At 31.8% G+C, this 23,076-nt stretch overlaps 1 protein-coding gene across 1 annotated transcript in view; it reads left to right on the top strand.

Annotated features, from left to right (window-relative positions):
- LOC120776124 overlaps window positions 1-23,076 on the top strand; it is a 169,192-nt gene that overhangs the window by 88,376 nt on the left and 57,740 nt on the right. The window contains 2 exon segments of the mRNA XM_040106652.1: window positions 8,253-8,430; window positions 17,400-17,494. Of these exon segments, the coding sequence (XP_039962586.1) occupies window positions 8,253-8,430; window positions 17,400-17,494 (273 nt within the window).

Here is a 23,076-nt window from a genome sequence, read left to right as displayed (position 1 = left end):
AATATCTATAGCCTCTCTTACTTTTCTTATACTCTCGTCAGTGGTCTGAAAAGAATTTTGTGACTGTCGGAGTTTTGGTGCTCCATGCCAACTTCTTCATTTTTCGTTCTCAGCTGGCTAGTTATTTAAGTTGTTACGGTGGACAATAGTCCACTAATCCGAGTACTATCTATAAGCTCTCCTACTCTTCTTTCACTCTCTTCATTAGCTTGATTTTTGACAATTTTCTCGCTTTTTGCACAACCACCAACACTCAAAGGTTCTAATACAAAGGCTTTTAGTAAAATTATAATATTTACTCGATATCCAATTCACCTTTAACTTTTTTCGTCTTTTTTGCACACTTTTTTCCTTTCATTCTCTCAGCAAACATTGCACAAATGCAACACTGCTTAACACTATTTCCATTATATCTAACTAGTTTTAAGCAAACTAAAGTTTTTAGCTCACATTTTATATTTTTGCTTATTTTTCACTTCCTTTACACTTTACTTTCCTGTGTTTCTACTTTTTGCACTGCTATTATTTGCTCGACGTGTCGTAATATTTCCATGCTCAAACTCACATATAAATAATTGAGATCCATAAAAGTATCTGTCACATCCTTATGCCGTCAATTTTCTGCCAACAGCTCTGGCAATCGTAAGGAGTTCCGCGTCACGCTTTATTATTGCAATTTTCTTTTGCATTTTATGCACATTTATCACATAAATTTCGCTCATACGTCATAGCGAACGTATAACCCATATATTTTATGCATGCTTAAATCGCCGAGGGGGCGGCGTTTGCGGCGCAGCGGCTGCCTAGTGCCGGTGCAGTGGTGAGTATTGAATATTGGCGCATATGCTTCATTGCTTCGATTTGAGCGCTAAACGATTGATTGGCATATGCGGGTTAAGGTTGTGCGAATTGATGGCAATTGCAAAAGTGAGTTTATAGCTTCAATTGAAATAAAATGCTTGTATGGGATAGTAAATGGTCATGGTAGCCATCTTGGGTTGTTTTATATTTATGTAATGTACAATGATTTTGTGTATAAATTTTATGCGCCCTTCTCCTCTCCATTCAGTGTTCCAATACGCCGCTGAGACGAGGCAAGTAATGTTTAACAGAAACTACAAAAACTCGGCATAATTCATTAAGCATCGTTAGCGACACTTTAAAGTGATTTTGTATTGCCCGTTTAATTTTTTAAATGGAAATATAAACCTTTTCACACAGGGTGTTTCGAAAATTATATATTGCTTTCGAGCAAAATAAAAAATTTTAGGCCATTAAATTGTTATTGCTTATACTAAATATGCGCTCTAGGGTGGCATAAATACAATGTAAATAAATTAAATATTTTAAAAAATCACATTAATTTTTTTAACTGTTTGAAAACAATGCAGGGCGACACAGGTGCGCAGTTTTTTTTACGAAAGAAAAACTAAAAATGCACTCCTAGTGTGGAATAAATATGTCTTAAAAGTCATAATAATTCTTTTAACTATTTTCGAACAATACAGGGTGACCCATATGCTAAGTTTTTTTATTTACGACAGAATAAAACTATACTTGGGAAATAACGGTTAATAAGCTATTGTTCTTTTTACAAGTTTTTAAATGTTAATAAATACAGGGTGTCACATTTGAAGGATGTTTTAAAATTTATTGGCAATTTTATTATATTATATATTATATAGTGACATGTAATTCAGTCAGATCAGAACCAGCGATTATCGGAAACAATCTAAAAAACAATGCAGGGTGACACAGGTGCCATGTTTTTTTATTGTTAACTGTTAATAAGCTATTATTAGTTTTCAAATGTAAAAAAAAATACAGGGTGTCACATTTGAAGATTGTTGTAAAAAATATTAGCATTTTTTGTTTCAAATTAGTATACATACATCAGAACTAGTGAATATCTGAAAGAGCACGAAAAACTAAGGAAGCCCCCCCTATTTTTATGGACACAAATATCTGGGAGTCATTTTTAAGCTTTTTAGTGTCACTGAAGGCTTTGACATCAAATAGAGCGCTTACTACAATTCTATACAAAGAAGGAGCTAATATCGTAGGAAGCTTTGACTAACCTGAAAACCTAAGGAACTCACGTAGAGGGAATCGAAGGTTTCGAAAGGGATGCCAGATTAGATCATACATACGATTTAAGCTTCTCAATCGATGCCGGCTTAGCATAATGAAGCTGAGTCTATCGTGGTATTAAGTTGTTACCGCTTGAACCGTTAAAATAAGGAGCAAATCTAACAAGTAAAATATTTGAGAAACTCTCGCAACTGGTATCGAAGTCGGTATAGAAAAAACTTCCAAAAATTCTATTCATTGTCTTGTAAAAGTACTTAACTAAAATTTTCTAGCTGAAAAATAATATTGAAAATCATTTATAGCCGATAATGAAGTGTGAAAATATAACAATATGGCAACTTTACAACGGCCAAAAACTAATTATGAAAATATAATAATATGGCAACTTCCTATACATTATATACATATACAAACATATATACTTGTAAAATTTCTTAAGCAAAAGTCTTTTAACCTTAAATAAATCTCAAAAATAATTTATGGCCGAAGCAAAAATGTAAAAATATAACAATATGGCAACTCTATTCCAAATATGCTTTTTAATATTTTTCTAAAAAATTCCCAACTTGAAAAAAGTTCAAAAATCAACTATGAATGAAAACAAAATGTAAAAATATATAGATTGTGACAATATGGCAACAACATACATTTCTTAATTGCTTGAGCGGCTATATTGTACCACCATTAAGCGATTTGTACACGCCTGAAACACCCTTTATATAAAATAAGGCCAACATACATATATAAAAGTAATTATAAATGCACGTCGTAATTTACAGTTATTACTGTTAACTTTGTCGCTATAACGTTTTTAACAGTTATTGCGATAGTTATTACAACCAACAACCATGTACAATGACTTATAGCCATGTCCAATGCCAAACTTTTGTCTCATTTCCTTTTTTTCTGCCTCACAAGCTGCCATTATAGTAGAAAACTCGCTGGCGGTTAATTAAAAATTACCCAATGACTAACCAAATGGCCGACCGAGCGACACACCGACAAATTGACCAGCCCACAGCCGACGTGACAGAGCCAGCTGATTAATGTTAAATGAGCACTAACGGTATATGTGTGATAAGACTGAGGGTGGGGAAATTATGCGCCACACAGGCAGCAGTGACAGCGATAGAGTAAAAGTGTGCGGGGAGAGCAGCTGTAGTTAAGCTTATAATGACGTGAAAGTGATACTGGCGGGTGAGGTGAGATGTTGCGACAGCGTTGCTGCCGTGCCATTGTTTATTTGGCATAAATTAAATTATTGCGCGCAATTTACAAGGATCAAATTATTGTTGCTATCTGTGTGTGTGTGTGTGCGTACAATATGGCATATTCATATATATATAAATATAACTCCGCACTTAAATGAGTGCGCGTGTGCTTGTTGTTGGGCAAGCGGTCATTTGTGCCACAAGCAAATGCATATAAATTAATAAAATTGATTTAAAACAATTTGACCACGACCGCAAAACCGCAAAAACAACTATAAATAAACGCAAATGATAATTGTCGGGAAAAAGCAAACAAAAACAATACGCAGTGCAATGTAATATGTGAGCCACGTGTGTGTGTGCGTACATACATTTATGTATAAGCATACATAAAAAAACTAAAGCGAGAAAATAGTAGCTTAGAGTGCGGTCATTAATATTTAAACAAGAAAATGGTGGCAGCATTTTTGTGGTTGAAATGTGGTAGAATTTAGAAAAGTTAAGGCAAAAATAAAAAACAAAAAATCTTCATACAAAAAATTGAATTTGATCGGTGAATTTGTATGACAGCTATACGCTATAGTGGTCCGAACTGAACAATATGTTCGGAAATTTTAACATTGTCTTGGAAAATAGTCCAAACAGAATTTCGTGGAGATATTTCATCAAATAAAAAAGTTTTCTATACAAACACCTGATTTAGATCGATCAGTTTATATGACAGCTATACGCTATAGTGGTCCAATCTGGAAAATTTCTTAGGACACTATTCCGTTGCCTAGGGAAATAATGCGTGCCAAATTTTGTGAATATATCTTGTCAAATAAAAAAGTTTTCCTCATCATCATACAAAAAAGATTTCTCTACAAGAACTTGATTTAGATCGTTCAGTTTGTATGGCAGCTATATGTTATAGTGGTCCGATTCGAACAATTTCTTTAGAGATTGTACCGTTGCCTTGTGCAATAATGCGTGCCAAATTTCGTGAAGATATATTTTCAAATAAAAAAGTTTTCCATACAAAAACTTCATTTCGACCGTTTAGTTTGTGGACAGCTTTCTTCGAGAAAATCGCTTTGCATTTTAAATATTAAAGTACAGTTAGTCAACTCACTCAGCAACTAAACTGACCTAAACGCGCAATAATAAGAAAGCGTTTTTATGCACAGCATGTGTTTGAAAATAAGCAATTAATCAGGCAAACCAATTATCACCAAATCCTTTTCATTTTACACACTAAATTTAAAGAGCTTCAACAAGCATATGACTAAATAATCCCTTGCCTTTCTACGTGCAAATTATTTCTGCAATAATATCAATGTCCAACGCCAACAAAAGGTCAACAGAAACTGTCAGAAACCCCAACATTTGTGGTTAGCATAAAATAAATCCAGTATTTTTATTCCACTGGGTCATTAAAGGCGCTCGTACAACACCTCCAAATACAAGTATATGTCTATATGCGTGGGTGAAAAGCTTTTTGTCACAGCAGAAGCTGAAACTAACATGCATACATACAGAGTTGCGCAGGCCAGTGCGTTGACCGCAAAGTCCGGTGCGAAAGGGACAAAGGGTAAGGGATAAATTTACAAGTGCCAAACTATAAAGGATAAAACTATATGGCCATAAAACTATGGGTGGTGGGAGTGTAGAGTTGCATATAGCTACACATACATACATATGTGTATATACATATATGGTATATCACCAAGTGGCCGTTTTTGCGGCGTTGCGGTTAGTAGGCAATAAAATTTGATTGATGACGCGCCCTTTTTTATTTTTACATACATTTTTTAAACTAAATGCCAAAAAGTGCAGAGAGAGAATGAGCTTTTAACGAGATTAAACGTTATGACAAAGAAAATTCCTGCCTGAAAAAATTTTATTAAATCTTTTTTTCTTATAATTTTTTACCTACCAGAGTAAATTGTTAAATTCTCCCACATAAATTTTTGCTCACATTTTTTTAACGGATTTTCTGGCTTTAATATAGTTAAATATTTTGCTCACTATTTTTATGGCATGATAACACTCATTGAATTTCCAATAAATTGCTTAGCAAAGCATTGCATAAATTTTATGTTCCACATTTCCTTCCGTTCGCACTTTCGCAGTTGCACAAACAGACGTTAGCTTGTCATAAAATAACTGTGAAGCAGCTGAAGATGCATTTATGTATGTAACCTAGCCTATCTAGATGGAGACAACGCGTAGTCGAATATATGCAACCGTTGAAAAGCACGAAATGAAACAGCAGAAAAAGCGGGAAGTACTAACCAAAGTCATATAACTATTAGTAAATTAAAACTAAATTAAAAAAATAGAAAAATAAAATAACAATATATACAGGACTATGACATCATTAAGAATTTTTACTAAAAAAAAATTTTAAAAATAACAAATATAATAAAAAAAAATATTTTTAATTAACATAGTTTATATATTAAAAAAAAAAACATTTTATTAAAATTAAAAAAAAATAAATTAAATTAATTTAAAAAAATAAGGTAAAATAAAATAAAAAAGCAATATTACCCTTATAACTCGGCTATAATCGCGTAAGCGGTGACTACGCTAATTAAGAAGAAGAAGAAGAATATTACCCTTAATAAGTGCATATTTTATAGCATAGAGTAGGCATAGGGGTCTTGAACTCGATTTTGATCGGTAAGTTTATTTGGAAACTACACTCTATAGTGGTCCGATCTGAACAAATTTTTCGGAGATTGTACCATTACCTTGAAAAAAAATCTGAGCCAAGTTTCGTAAAGATATTTTTTCAAATAAAAAAGTTTTCCATACAAGGACTTGAGTTATATCGGTCAGTTTGTATGGCAGCTATACGCTATAGTGGTGCGATCAGAAAAATTTCTTCGCAGATTGTACCGTTGTCTTAGAAAACAATCTGTGCCAAATTTCGTGAATATATCTTGTCAAATAAAAAGTTTTCCATAGAAGGACTTGAGTTATATCAGTCAGGTTGGTTCTAAAATCTGAGGAATCAGTTCTCGAATATAAAAACGGTTAGTGCACATGGCCAAATCGACTCTCCATTTCTGATTTTAAATAAAATGATAAGAGCAAATAACTGCATAGAAAAAAAAACTAATTATTTATGTCATCAACGAAAATAAATAAAAATATTTTCTTTTGAGCTTACGCTTCCACTCTTCCCAGGGCGCTATAACTCGCCATGCAGAAAAACGTCGAAGTTGTAACTAACGACTTACTCGCGCTAAACGGAAATAGACAACTTCGCGCCAATACTGCGCAGCACGGAACACTCCACACGCCACACTTCAGTAAATGAAAGAGAGAAAGGCAATACTCAACTGTCGGGTGGCAATAAGCGCAGCATAAATATAATAAAAATCGGAAGTTAGTGGAATATTTTTTGTTTTTAATTAAATTTCCGCTACTTGCAGTTGAATCCGCTTAACGGCGTTTAATTAAAAAGTTGCTTGGCATTCGCGCTTTTGCTGCTTCGCCTTTTAAGCAACGACAACGACGACAGGCATGCCAATAATGCACGAAAGGAGCAAAGCAACACGAATGCGCACGCTAAGCGACTAACAATCAATGATGTGGAAAAGCGTGTTGAATTGTAGCAATGATCAGAAACGGAAGTAAAGTGTAATTGAAAAAAGAAGAAAAAATGTACAACAATAACTCTGTGTAGAGAAATCGCTTCAGGGTAGCAGTTACTTGACTTTTTGCAGCCACTGTTGGTGGAATTGCAGAAAAAGTATTTCGAGTAGATAATCAAGTTGCAAAATAAATATTTTTATCAGAATTTTTTATTTCAACTTTAAGAAAATATTTTTTGAGTCAAAATATATCAAATTAAAACTCCAAAAGTCCTCGAAACTTTTAGTGTATTAAATTTTATCTCGATCGCCAGCATCGATAGGGTTTAGAAAAAAATTCTGTGTTGCTACAAATTTTGGCTGAAGAAAAATTTAGGATTTAGCTTCAATCTGGCAGTTCTACCCTTTCTTTGCAGGAAAACTTTTGTATTTGACAAGATATATTCACGAAATTTGGCACAGATTGTTTTCTAAGACAACGGTACAATCTGCGAAGAAATTTTTCTGATCGCACCACTATAGCGTATAGCTGCCATACAAACTGACTGATATAACTCAAGTCCTTCTATGGAAAACTTTTTTATTTGAAAAAATATCTTTACGAAACTTGGCTCAGATTTTTTTTCAAGGCAACAGTACAATCTCCGAAGAAATTTTTCCGATCGGACCACTATAGCGTATAGCTGTCATACAAACTGACTGATCCGACTCAAGTTCTCTTATGGAAAACTTTTGTATTTGACAAGATATATTATATATTCAATCTGGCATAGAAGCTTCAATACTTAAGGCTACGCTTTCTTCCCGATATTATATTTCTTTCTCTATTATTAACTTTTCCTTACTATAACTTATTTCCAGTTCGATGGTCAAAACCTAGAGGGTTTACAACCATGCTATTTTTGTATAAATCAAGGGTATGAAACTAGACTAAAGAAAAATTTCTGTTGTAAGTAATCTGCTACTCACTCTTTCCACCATTGCTTCTCCTTATCTCTTATTCTCTATATTAACTAATATGCTGTGCGATCGCGAAGGTTTAGAATATGTCGTATTTTCGATGAATCAAGATTAAGGAAGTTGAGTAATGTAAAAATCTGACTTAATAAGCAGCATCTAATCTCTCTCTCTCTCTTTCAGTTCTTTCTTTCTCTATTTTTTCTATTTTCTCTTGTTAGGTCATTCTTTCTACATAATTTTCTCTGTTTCAGCGATATAAGAGACAATACTATAAGCTTAAATCCTTTCCTCTCCCAACTAGCTTTAAGCTTAACATCATTTTATATATTATATATATTCATTCCTCTCACACTTTCTCTCTCAATGCAATATTAAATCAATTTTTTTTCTTTTCTCTTTACAGAGTTTGGGCATACTCGCCTCCATACCCGCCGGTCTACTCATATTATCGCTCTTCGGTTTGCTATTATATCTGCTAACGCGTTGCTGTGATCGTAAGCCACGCAAACCGAGCGCACAGCGTTGCCAGAGTTGCACATTAGTCGTAATTACGTTGATGACATGTGCGGCAATTGGTTTGGGTGAGTAAAAAAAAATTATAAAAAATATAAATATATTAAAAAAACGAAGAACACTAACATAAAATATGGATAATCAATAAAGAGAGCAGTATAGCTTATGTGAAAATAGTAGATTACAAAAATATTCTACGAAGCGTCTAAAGTATTGAATGGAGGTCTATTTTCTTTCAACATTGGCATGTAGAGGGCGCTCATATGTAACTAGTACCGGAGATGATTTACGAGTAAAAAGCTAATCAAATATTTAACATTTACGAAAGTACGATGTCATTTATTACAAATTTCGTTCCTCCGATTTTTCGGATTTGAAATTCTCAACCGGTTTAAAACAAAAATTTTATAGAAATTTAAAACTTAGCATACAATAAGGAGAAACTTAAACTCGTACCATACAATAAAGCGTAAAAAATTAAAAAATTTAATAACTTAAATCCAATTTTGTTACATAATATATCAAAGTCCAAACTACCGTATCTGGATCTACAATTAATGCTCATATTTCTTTCATTCAAAGGAAAGGAAACTATTTTTTTACCTTTTTCTATTTTATTATTTCTCCCCACGTTTACTTGAATACCTTCTTCTACCACATACACTATACAAAAAATATGTCATGTAAAAGATAAGATTTTCATTGGATAATTGCCAGCGCAAATATTTGGTAGATGGCACAAAGCAGCAACAACAAAAACAATTTTAGCGAAAACATTGTAAATAAAGATATAAAAACAATTTGGTGTACAAAACTATAAACTGAATGTGACCGAAAAGACAATTGAGAAGAATGCGAGCGCAAAAAGAAAGCAAAAAAAGTCAGGAAAAAGTAAAAACAAAATTCAAAAATAAATTGAAAAGGTAAAAATAAAAGGGAGTGCACAAAAATATCCACCAAAAATAGTAGAGTCACCAGGTTAGACATAAACAAAACTGCGTTAGCTCTGCGCAACAACAAATCCTACAATTCAGCGCTCCAGAAAAAAGTTAAAATAAAAAACAAAAACGCACATAAATCCACACAAAGTAAGACCAGCCTCCCGTGCACTTAGTATGGAGGTTAACGACTGTTTTGCTGTCATTGTTAGTTGTTGTATTTGCCGCGTTTTGCTTTTCTGTACTACCTTTTTCTACGCTTCTCTTTCACCTTTTACTTTCTCGCTTCAAGTATTTAGCTCAGATTCGTTTTTTTGCGCTTCGTAGTTTGACAATTTTATCGCCACTCCCACATCTTATGCATGTGTGTGTGCGAAGTCATTATTTTTCTGTGTTTTCTCATGCATTTTTATCAGATAAATGAAAATAGGAGTTTTTGTAGCATACTTCAGAGCGCACAGCTAACTAGTGCTGCTGCGTTGATAAGATTTACTGTTGTTATTGTCGTTTTTGTAAGATTAATAACTCTACACTGAATTTGTGTGCTTTAAGTTGGCGCAGAAACATTGCATACTCTTGGGCGCTTCAATAAATTTATTTTTATTAAGATGAATATTTGGTATTAAACTTTACAGTATTGCTATACAAATATTTATCTTCAAAAAATCAAATAATTTCAATAATTAAGCGTGCGTTGTTAATACTGCCTACATTTAGGCGCATTTACAGTTTTTGAAATTCGTCTCTATGCCGTCCTAACAAAAAGTTATTGGAACAACAAATATGTATCTTCAAAAAGTCAAGTTATTTCAATAATTTAGCGTATGTCCTTAATATTGCCTACATTTAGGCGCATTTATAATTTTTTTAAATTAATTTTCTTCCTTACCAAAAGTTGCTGGAATAACAATCACTATTTTATATCCTAAAAACTTTAAATTTCCTAAGTCACAGGCATAACGGTAGACAAACCCTTACAATTCGTACATATGTACATAAGTGAGTAATGCTGCCTTGGCTGTTATATAATTACTCTTGCGGCTTTCTTTAGACTTTTCTCATAGCAAATGCATTTAATTGACGATAATTAATAGCAGAAATTTTATTTACAATTAAACTTTTGACATTTGCTTGCGCCGACATGCATAATTGGTGTGCAATTATTGCGACAACAACAACAATAAGTAGTAGAATTTGCAATCCAAACGGCATTTAGTGTTCAATTGAAGAATACTCAAGATGATATGAAGAAAAAAATATTAAAGCAACAATTAATTTAATTTTAAAAATCAAAACATTTAAAAAAAAAGTTAAAAAAATAAAATAAAAATAAAACAAAAAAAAATAAATAAAATAAAAAAAAAAAAAAATAAAATAAAATAAAAAAAGAAATTAAAAAAATTGAATATAAAAACATTAATAATATATAAATGCAAAACTGAATATTTTTTTTTAATAATTAAAATAATATATAAAGCTCTTCCGATCTAGTCTTTCTTTTGAAAAAACTAAAGATTTAAAATAAAAATAATAAAATAAAATTTATCTAAAAAATTGCACACTCTATTGGATAAAAATTTATATTAAAAAAATAATACTAAAAAAATTATAATTAAATAAACAATAATTTAAGTTAAAATAGAAAAAATAAAAAAATATTTTTCAAAATTCTTAAAAAATTTCACAATTAAAATATATTAAAAAAAACTACACACAAATTTTATTTGGCACAAAATGTAAGATGTATAACAAAAATGAATAAGCAATAATTAAATTTAATAATAAAAATTTTAAAAATTAGTTTATAGTAATTTATTTGAGTAAAAATTATTTTGAATTCAACTAAAAAACTCAAATCCAATATTGCTTAAACAAAAAAACACTAGGCTTTAGCTTAAAAAAATCTAAAAAAAAAAAATATGGTATGTAGATATGTACATACAAAAATATATTAAAAAATATTGAAAAATTAAAACAAAAAAGTAAATATTAAAAAATAAAAAAATTTATATAAAAAAATTTAACAAAAAAAATTAAAATAAAGTAAATTATTATAGTCAAAAATAATTTTTAGTTTAAAATAAATTTAAAAATTAAAAAAAAAAATTAAGTATTAAAAATTAAAATATAAAAATAACTACAAAAAAAATTTTAATTAAAAGATTATAAAATAAAATCAAAAGCTTAACATTAAAAATAAAATATATAAACAAATTTAAACATTTATTTTAATGAAAACAGTATCAGTTTAAAATCAAAAAAGATGTAAAGTTATATCAAAAAAAAAGGAAAAAAAAGAAATTTCGGTATTTATAAGAAACAATAAGAAACCCATTTTTTTAAATTTGAACTTAAAACTAAAAATAAAATTAAATACATAATTAAATAAAAATAAATAAATTTAATGTTTAACGAGATAAATTAAAAAATTTACAAAATATCAAACGCAAAATCAATTTAAATTTAATTTATTTAAAGAAAACCTTTTATTTAAACTAAAAAAAATATTTTACTAAAGAAAATTTTAGAAATTTATTTAAAAAACAGCAACTTAAGTTCAAAAGAGAATTTTTTTTTTTGGACTAAAAATTAAAAAAAAAATCAAAAAAAACTACATTTAATATTAAAAAATGTAAATGTATAAATTTTGTATAAGGTAATTAATTTAAAAAGAAATATATATATGTATATATAAAAAATTAAATTAATAATTTAAAAAAAATATGTATATAAAGCGTAATATTTTAACGAATTAAAGATTTAGGACAATTTGTGGTTTTAACAAAAAAAATTTAAATTTTGCCATAATAAACTTCAAGAAACAATTATACTTAAACAAAGGAAATTTAATAAAAATTATAAAACAATAAATTAAAAAAATACCAAAATATTTAAATTTAATAAAGTAAAGAAATATTACAAAAAAATTTAGAATAATTTTAGTAATATTAAAAAAAAAAATTGTGAAAATTTTTTTGTAAAAATTTTACTTTAAAAACATAGGAAAAATATTATAGCAAAATACTAGAAACATTTATTTAGCTATTAAAGCTAAAAAAATATCTAAAATTGATTTTAATAAAATAAAAAAAAAATTAAATATAATTAATATTATTTTGGAATATTTGTTTAGCTTTTTAAATCTATTTAAAATTTTTTTTTTCTGTCATATTATTTATATAGAATAAAAGCAACTGAATAGTACTCAAAAAATTCTATCTTAATACCCAACTGCCTTTCATTACTTATCGAAGCATCATATCTTGCCAACTCGTCACTAATTCCTCAAATTCTGCACTCACTTCGAATTTCTTTATATTTTCCTTCTTGCGCCGCTTTATTGACTTCGCTTGCTTACTACTTTTCCTTGAAATTTTCTACCAAGAAATTTTAGCAACACACAAGCCTAGCCTAACATATAGACACTTGTAGATAGAAGAGCATTAACGCCTACTCTCCCCACGCTCCTCTTATCACATCTACTGATCTGTCGCTCAACTCACTTTTGAGTGTAAATTAATTAAAAGCTTTTATTGTGCTTGTCAAACAACACTAGCAGCAGAAGCGGTGGCAGCTGCTGTTTGTTATTATTGTTGTTTTTCGTATAAACTTATGTCGGCTGCGGCTGGTACATTTGCTGAAGTCTCGTTAAAGGAATATGTGTGAGTGTGCAAGGATTACTGTTGCTAAACCAAGGAGTTAAACACATACCTACGCACATATATACATACGTAGGTATGTACTTATGTAATGGACTACGCTATCAAGATACCATAGATATGACATGCTAGTTATATCTTGGTCTTCGAGTATTTCTCGTTTTTAGAGTACTCGTATGTATATAGGTACTTGTGTATTTATTTATTTTTACTTCTGTGTTTTTTTATTTTTTGTGAACACCAAGGAAGCCTTTACGCAATCCCAACTCGGTTACTTCATTAACCTGCTTGTGGTTGGTTCGACTATTTTTGCTCGCTTTTCTTGACTTACAATAAACTATTCCAGCTGTGCTGTAAATGAACAGCATGCCTCATGAGGCTTTTCCGGTATATAAGTGGGGAAGAACTGCTGAAATTAATTGTGACAGTTGACAAGTCGAAAATGAAAGAGAGAAAGTAAAATTAAATAAAAATACTAGGGTATAGCTTTGAGTAGTTTATTTCGGATGACAGGGCACTATAGAACAGTGCTTTCAAGAACAGGAATTGTGTGGATAACTGAAGACTATTTGTGCTTTTTTTTCTAATGTTTTTGATTTAATTTTTCCTTATGTCCAAATATCTCTGCCAATTTTTCATATTGATAAGAGAGTAAACCAAACTTTTTACAAGCAGAGGTTATTTTAAACAATTTGGTGCATACCTAAGGGGATTCAACGTCGACCTTTAATTTAAAAAATAAGCTATATAATTATTGGTAGAATCGAGGTATTTATTGGTCAAATTTTGCTTTTTATGACGTAAATTAAGAAATATTAAAGCTTTCTGTGCATACTTTTAGGCGCTATATTGTCAAATGTTTAAAATAATAATTTTTAATTTATTTATTAAGAAAAGTTTAGCTTAGAAAAATATATTTTCATTAATTATTGGTAGAATCGAGGTATTTATTGGTCAAATTTTGCTTTTTCTGACGTAAATTAAGGAATATTAAAGCTTTCTGTGCATACTTTTAGGCGCTATATTGTCAAATGTTTAAAAAAATAATTTTTAATTTATTTATTAAGAAAAGTTTAGCTTAGAAAAATATATTTTAATTAATAAATTATTTGTAGATATTATTTTTTGTTATAAAATATGTTGCATACTTTTAGGCGCCCAAATTTTATGTAGCTAAAAATCCTAGCAACCCCTGTTTTCAGGAGTTAATAGTTTGTAGTTTTTAGACTAAAACGAAAGCATTGCATAATTTTAGGAGATCTGACATATTTTATATAATGCAAAATTATTTTAGGAAAAAATTATTATAAAAAGTATACTAGTAATGTCTGTTTCAAGAAATTAAAAAAATCGTAGTTTCGTAGAAGATTTTTTAGTTTACAAAGAAAACGTTGCATACTTTTAGGATATGCCATTTTTATATACTCCAGTATTGAGATATTATTTTAGAAAAATAATCTAGTAATTTATGACATGCCAACTGCCAACTTTTATCCCAAATTAAGATTAGTTAGGTTCTAAAGTGTTGCATACTTTTGGGCTATTGTTTTTAAATTATTCTAATGCGCGCGTAAGAAAAATACAAATAATTAATGAGTTGAAGCAGTAAGTGATTCCTGGTTTCAATTGGATTTGAGGAAATCGTAGACTACTTTTAGGAGTTTTTAATTTTTTTAAATAATACTTATTTTCATGCTGTTAAAATGAAGCTCTTCAATTATTTTAGCAAAATTAATTTAATCTACGATTTATTAAGTTATATGAAAACTTTTGCATACTTTTAGGCTATTATTTTGACAGTATTTCAAAACACTTGGTAAGCCTTTCTACAAATCTTATAAATGATGTTTGGTAGACTTCAGAACTTAATAATTTAATCTACGATAAGAAGAAGTTATAAGAAAACTGTTGCATACTTTTAGGCCATTCCTTTGAATATACTTCAAAACACAATGAAAGCCTTTTTAACCGCCTCAGAACTAGTTATATATTCCTTAAACGCAATACTATATGCCACAAATCGCATATATTGAATCGGGCTCTCCCATCGTCTCGAAACTGTTACGTCAACTAATATTTAATGAAAACTCTAAATGTTTGCCATTAAATTTTGCACAACACTCGCAACAATACGTTGCGCGCACATGCACTGCATACTTTTATACATACGGTATTTATACTTGCAAAATATATTTGCATATTTTAAGGGGCTGCGCTTGAAACGCAATCAACTCGTTTGACACCCATAAACTAACAACTACTCGTGTCTAAAAGTTATGATTTATAATATTTTTAAGTTAAAATATGGTTATACTCGTACACAAGCGCTGCTGCGCATAAAAATATGCAACATAAATTTGACGTAAACATGCATGCGCCAGTGTGTGTGCATCTGCCAGGCACAATCTCGGACGCGCACATTATACTATTGCATATTTCATGCACTAACACATGGTAATGAAATTTCTGTATAAGTTTACAGCAAACTATATGGTAAATGTAGATGTTGGCGCGCACAAATGTATGCTAACCACCCACTGCATACATTAAAAACATTGTACAGCATTTTACACACATATGAGGAAATATATTTATTAAATGCTTGTTATGAGTACGTAGGAGTCGTTATGCCATTGTATTTTCTCATGAATTGCATTATGCAGCATATCTGCAGGCGGCATACGTTCTCACATATGCTATACGCACTCTATGTACAGAATGCTCTGAAAAGTTATGTTGCAAAACTTTGTTAGCTTCACTGTATATACTCGTTGTTCTTTGAAATTCACTTGAAATTTTATTGATAATTAGAACTAAGTGTATAGAAATTACGAACTTCATAAAGCCATAAAAAGTATACTAAAGTTTTCAGTTGAAGTCGAACAGCGAATGAAGAATGTTGAAGCCAATGTAAATGCTGTAAAATACTCGTTACACTTAAGTGAAAATTGCATTTGCTGACTGACGCAGTTAGAAGTTATGGATATATGCATGCTTTAAGCATACTTTTAGGCATACAAGATGCGCTTAAAGTAAAACCATACAGCAGCAACTACCATTAGTGAGTTACTAGTTCAGCAAATAGTTTAAAGTTATAAATCAGCGTCTATCTAATGCATCTGCGCCTTACTAGCCCCACATAAATATTTGTTTTACACCTAAAAGCAGATTTCGCTTCATGCATATTTGTGATAAATGCGTGCTGATATTGCATACGCATATTACTTGACCTACATTTTGCATGCAGCAAGGGGTGCGCTGCAGTTTGTTGGCTCATTTATGAACATATGTGAATTTTTGGTTAACACACCGGCATGCCTGAAACTATGCAAGTGTAACGCTGAGGTAAGCCTAGATATGCAACTGAAAAGCTGTGTATTTGCTGAAAGCACTCAGCAAATTATGCGCAAACTGCATTTGTTTAAGTGTCAATTATGTAGTAATGCATATATGCAATAATATGAATTTTTGCCAGTATATACGTTGCATACATTTTGGGGCATACTTAGGAAGGCTTAAATAACCCAAATCGTAGCTTGAAATTTTAGAATTGTTTAATGTTGATGGAACTTAGGGTAAAGACTTTAAAATTGTATCTTAAAGTGAATTTTTGGAGGTTACAATGGATAAATATTGCATACTGTTGGATGCTCTTATAAGCATATGAAAATAAACGGATATATAGAATCTAATAAAGTACAATGCAGAGAAATTCATATAACAAATGCTTTAACTGCCTTTAGAACTCATATTTCAGAAGTTTGGTCGCCTTAAAGTATGCAACGAAATTTGCGAATATCGATATGATAGATTTTTGAGTAAATCAATTAAAAAAAAAATAACTGAAAACTACTTAGCTGAAAACATTTCACTTTAGTTTGCCTAAAAGTATGCTATATAGCGCTTTTTTTAAGCAACAACTGTATTATTCGCTGCTTCTGCATTGCATTGTATTTCGTCTTTTTGTTAGTATGAGAAACTCGTAGCCTCTTAATCAAAGGAAAAACTTTACACTTAAGTTTTCCACCGTATCATAGGTTTCGTGGCAGCATATTTTCATATATGCAGTATAGTTTCAGGCGTTCAAGAAATAAAAAACTATTAAATATTACTAATATGAAACGCTATATCAACTGTTCTTGAAAATATTCAGTGCTGTACCTACAAGCTTTTAAATATCACATTAAATCTCATTGGATCCTAAAATTATGCAACGAGTAATCTGCTTTAAGCAATACTCAATTTAATGTGGCACTGCCAAAGCTATGCCTTGAATTGTCTAATCAACTCAATTCACATAATAGCGCCTAAAAGTATGCTATTTTGCGGTATTTTTACAAATTCATGCACTCTCTTTTATTGCCAACTATGGATCTAATGCAATTTGGTGTCAACTCATTTTTTAATGTTTTTTCTCTTTCTCCACTTCTTCCTCGACAGGTCTCTACGGCAACGATGATTTCCACAATGGCCTGCTGCAGGCTTTCAGTTCCGGCAAACAAGTCGAAGGACTCGTGCTCAATTTAAAAAGACAGGTAAGTCGATAGATAAGTATATTGACATGTAAGACATGAAAATATTCGCGAAAACCGCACTGCTGCTGGCAGCTGATCCCAACAAACTACAGTCATCTGATGCGACAGTAATTTTGTCATTTAATACGTAATTTCATATTAACCCAATTTACTTTGTGACCACAAAGGGTAAGAGTAAAGAAAATGTCGTAACACAGATGTAGGATAAGAAAATGTATACGTTTAGTTGTATGTGTGTGCATAAAAAATGTCATAAAAGCTGGAAAATAGAGTTCAGCTTGTATTTGAGTAAAGCAAGTAATGCAAATGGCGTTCATTGCCTTAAGAAAATACAATTTATAGCCGCTAGGTGGCGTTGTGTGCGGCATACGACTACCATAATCTTATTTATTGGTCATCACAAGAAGGGTCAAAGGGGTAAAATAGTGTGGGTAAAGCTTTAGTGTTGTGCTTTTATGTAAAAATATATATACTCGTATAGATGGTAGTGCGCTTTTAGGCGCATTGTGTATGGAAATTAAATTTCCAACCACTTACTGTTTAAAATTTGGCGCTACCATGCTCTCCTTACTCTTCTTGTAACTCACTTAACGGCTTTTGGGTTCATACAATATACTATAGCATACTTATAGGCGCTTTCAACTAAGAGGACGTACAGCACGTTGTCTTAAACTCGCACATGTGTGGATTTTTCACGCGTATATGCGTGTGTGAGTTTTGGAATCATTGAGTGCACCCAATTTTTTGTTTCTGTCAGAATAATTAATCCTCCTTTAACTCCTTTCGAGTGAAATAAAAAATGAAATAAAATTCGCACTCTGTTGTACATACATCGTTGAGAGGTCATATACTTATATATGCATGTATATATAGGTATATTTATTTATTTAACTGTATGTACACTAGTTGCAATACCAACGAAGTGCATGCTGGCCTGCCCAGTATACTGTTTCATATAAAATTAACAGCCATGGCGTATGAGTAACATTTTTACTAAGTGCTTGTCTTTTCTTCGACCACAAGAAAACAAGCTTATAAATGAAGCCGTGTTTATATTTTAATAAATAATTAGGTCGGAGTTGTTGTTAAATTTATAAAGTCGTTTTGAAGAAAAAATTTTAGTAAAAAAAAAAGTGAAAAAAGGAGTCTTTTTGACAAATATATGTAGTACATACATATAAATACATATGTGAAATCATAAATGTATTAAAAAAAAATTTAATTAAAAAAAATATAACTTTTTTTTTAATTTTCTTAGCAAAAAATGTAAAATATTTATTTTAGGCAAATTTTGCTTTTCTTACTATTCAATTTACAAAATTAAACAAAACAATTTAAAAATAAATTTTTTACTTATGTTAGCGCTTTGGAAAGTATAAAAAATAATTTTAAAAAAAAACATTGAAAAAATAAATAAAAATTATAAATTAGTTTTTGATGAAAATATTTCAAATTCTTCGATGAGTATATTTTCTCGGTTGGTTCACAAAACTACTTCAAACAAGGTGCATCGAGATGCTAAGAGGTTGTTATTAATTTTAAGCTATTTGAGATATTGATCACAGCGAACGTCTTCTAGTTACAAGAGCTCATGTTGTCAAATCTTTTAGAACACTACTAAACCCCATTTCTAATGTTGGATCTAAACTGTTGCATTCGGGAAGTCAAAATATTTTTCAGAACCAAATTTAGTGTAAGAATCTAAATATCTTAAAGTTTTAATTGGTGCCTACTTTTCTTCTGAGAACAAAAGATCAGATTATAAGTAGTACTAGTTTCTATATATTGTATATGTCATATGTGGAATTAAGCACAGATAATCCTGAATAATGGCTCATACATATATTTTACACTGAGAAATTGCTTTTTCTGACATTTGGTTTCGTTCAGACACAGTTCCTTGAAATTATCAATTCTCATTCGGAGGTAATATGATGCATATTCCAAGGAACTGGTTATTTCGAGATGATTTCATCAAAGAAAAGTTTCTTATATGTAAAAGAAATTTAGAGCGGCATGTAAAGAAGTGTTTAGTGATATTTAAAGACTCTAGAGAGGTTTGAAAGATTGGAATTTTAGGAACAGAGAGGGGTTCTAAGCCTCACTACCGAAGTATCAGATTTCCTTTGGCACATATGTATGTATTTGATAAAAGAAACCAAAGAATCTAACAGACTCAAGTAATTTGAAATGAGTTAAATGTTGCTTACATACATTAATCTCAGGTGAAAAACTTCATTTACGCTGAGCGTGCAGTAATATCCTGTTCTGACCGCGCTTTTCACCCGCGATTTGTGCTGAACCCCAAACCCAGCACACAATCAGCCGGAAAGCCATGAGAAATGATCACTTTCCGTTCCACAAGCATTAAACTAACAGCGATTTTAGCCGCGCGCGCTGCGCACACCGCCAACTTGTCATGATCTGTGGCTGCCGAGGCGTTGCCAGCCATCACACGTCACGAGCAACGGGATACATTGCGCATACAGCGCATACGTCAAACCACTTTCTCTACGCTGAACGCACTAATGGCATATGTGGCGCACAAAAAAGCATAGAAAAAATAATGAAAAAATGTACACGCGCGCTTTAAGTGCGATTGCAGTGTAAAGCTAAAGAGCAGAAGAAAGTAATTGAAAAAAAAAAACGCGTTTGAAACTCTAAAAGCGAAAAGAAGCTGTGCGGCGCGCGGCGTGTGGTGCCATAAAGGGCGGTGGAGTGTAGAGTGGAGCATTAAAAAATGCATTAACACAGCGCGTTGTAAGGCGCTAAAAGAAGCTATTGCTAAAACAGCAACAACAACACAAAACTAAATTGCAGAAAGCAAGCTCAGCGCTGTGAAGAACTAGTTTAAGCAGCAGCTGAGAGACGCGCAGGGCGTCTGCTGAAGTTGTGAGGTCTTAATGATAGCTAACACACATGGATTTGTATGTTTGCGTGTGTGTGCGCGCGCTAAAGAATAGTGCCAACCAAAGCACTGCAGTTGCTTTGTGCGCTTCTATTTCACTTTTGCGCGCATTCTACATGTGTGTGTGTGTCTGCTTGCTGTTTCGCTACTTTGCTGCATTTTGCAAGCGCTGGCTATTAAAATAGCATAAAAGCTGCAGAGAAAGTAGCAGATTCACGTGAAAGCAGGCTCGTCCCGACTAACGCTTTGATGCTTTACACGGCGCTGTAAATGGAAAACAGTAAATGTGACTTTTTATTATTTTTTTTGCGTGGGATTTGGTATGAAGCGAGGGTGAGCCACACATATGCAGTAAAAACAGAATGAAAGAGCGTGCATAATAACAGGTAACCACTGGTTACAAGCGCATACATATATTTAATTCACGCGCACGGCATACAAAGCCACGCGCACACACGCGCAGCGTATTAAAAAACAACAAAAACAAATTTTTCTCATATGCATATGCATAGTTTTTCGAGCTGCATGTGCCAATGACCCAAAGTAAGGTGCAGCGCCCAAAAGTATGCAACTGGAAAGTATTATACGCACATAAATATACATATATGTGTATATATAAAAATTCAAAGTAAGATGCAGCGCCCAAAAGTATGCAACTGGAAAGTAATATACACATATACTATACATATATCCAGGTATGTAGTATATATGTATTTGTGGCAAGCGCTCAACTTAAATGTGAAAACTAAGCGCGCCATGAAATAAGCGCAGGAAATTATACGCTGCCAATTGTTGGCCTGAAAAAAAAAATCGTGAGAATGAGCATATTCGCAGCATTATTGACAGCTGCCGCTCGGTAAGTTGTAAAAATCCAAAGAGGAAAAATTAAATATAAGAAACTGGCACGCCGAACATGCCAAAACTGTAATTGCAATCGAAATGTAGAACGCAATCAGCAGCAACTGCTGGCTGCGAGGCGTACGAGAGACAAATAAAAAAAAAGAGAAAATTAAGATGATGGAGAGAAATATGAACAGCTGACGTCTGAAGGAATTAAGCAATACTAAGGCACAAAAAAGCAGTTGATTAAAAGGCTAAAAAAAAAAAACAAAATATTACAAAAATATAAATTATTCTTGGTTTGCATAAAGTTTCGTGAAGATACTATATATTGTCAAATCGAAAAGTTTTCCTTACACGGACTTATGTAGGTTGGATCGGTCAGTTTGTATGACAGCTATACGCTATAGTGAACCGATCTGAAAAATTTCTTAAAAGATAATACCGTTGCTTTGGAAAATAGTCTGAGCCAAGTTTCGTAAAGATATCTGATCAAATAAAAAAGAAGAATACGAGAACTGGGTTTGGATCGATCAATTTGTATGGCAGCTATAAGCTATACTGGTTCAATATGGGAGGATCTTCCTTGGGAAGAAAAGAATGTATGCAAAATTTCAGACCGATAACACAAAATACAGACAGACATGGCTAAGCCGACTCAGCACGTCAGGCTGTTTATTCATATATATGTATATGTATTATTGCATCTTCGATGTTTCCTACTGGGTGTTAAAAATTTCGTGGCAAACTTAATATAACCTATTGAGGCCATAAAAATGAGCGAATTAATACCTTAAAGCAGTTTGGAATATCTCGAAGTGCTGCAATCGCACGATCCTAAAATTTAGAACTTTTAGCGAGCTCTTGAGCTTTTTTCGTTTCAATTTGAAGCTTTTAGCGAGCTTTTGAGCTTTAAATTACTATTAAATTATTAAATCTATTAAAACTACAACAAAAAATATTCAGTGAATTAGTTATTCTTTCCGAATATCTAATGCTGACGAGTAATATCAACTTCAAATTTAAAGCTTTCAGTGAGCTTTTGAGCGTTTTTCGCATAACTATTTAATCTACAACCAAAAATTATTATTCTTTCTGAATATCTAATGCAGACGAGTAGTATTAACTTCAAATTTAAAGCTTTTAGTGAGCTTTTAAGCTATTTACGAATAACTATTAACTATATAACAAAAATACTCAGTGAACTAGTTATTCTGTATAAATATATATTGCTAAGCAGTAAAAACCAAGTCACTTTCCGCTAGCCACACGTTTTCCACTTTTTTTGCATACTTTTTGCTGCTTTATTTCGTTGCTAAAACTATGCACGCTTCCCCATGAACATTTTGTAAAATCATTTTGCGCAGCTAGTGGCTAATTTTCCTAAGTAAATTTTCTTGCGCTTAAATGAAAGTTGGGAAAAGCTCGACAAAGAACTATAACAAAAGCGGAAAGCTAATTAGGCTAAACATACTTTTAGGAGCGCAACAACAAGAACAACCCTAAAAGCAAGCAAACAGGTAATGACACTGCCAGGAGGAAAGCTTATACGCCAAATTAATTACAAAATTTGGTGAGCAAGACATGCTAATAACAATGAAAAGTAAAGTTGTAAAGCAAAGACGCTTTAGAAGAAGCGTGAAATGAGCAGCGGAACTTTAGAAGTGGAACTGAGTAGCTCTCAACAGCTGACTGGTTGATTAGTTGCCTGCACAGCCAAGCAGGCAGCGCACAATTTGCCAGCTTTACATCATTAATGCGACTTAATTGCAAGCTATTAACGGTTGAATTTTTCAAAACGCCGGAGTGGAGCCAACGAGTCAACGGCATTTAA

This window comes from Bactrocera tryoni, chromosome 4 (assembly GCF_016617805.1).
Source record: "Bactrocera tryoni isolate S06 chromosome 4, CSIRO_BtryS06_freeze2, whole genome shotgun sequence".
NCBI lineage: Eukaryota > Metazoa > Arthropoda > Insecta > Diptera > Tephritidae > Bactrocera > Bactrocera tryoni.
This window is presented reverse-complemented; position numbering and strand designations above follow the sequence as displayed.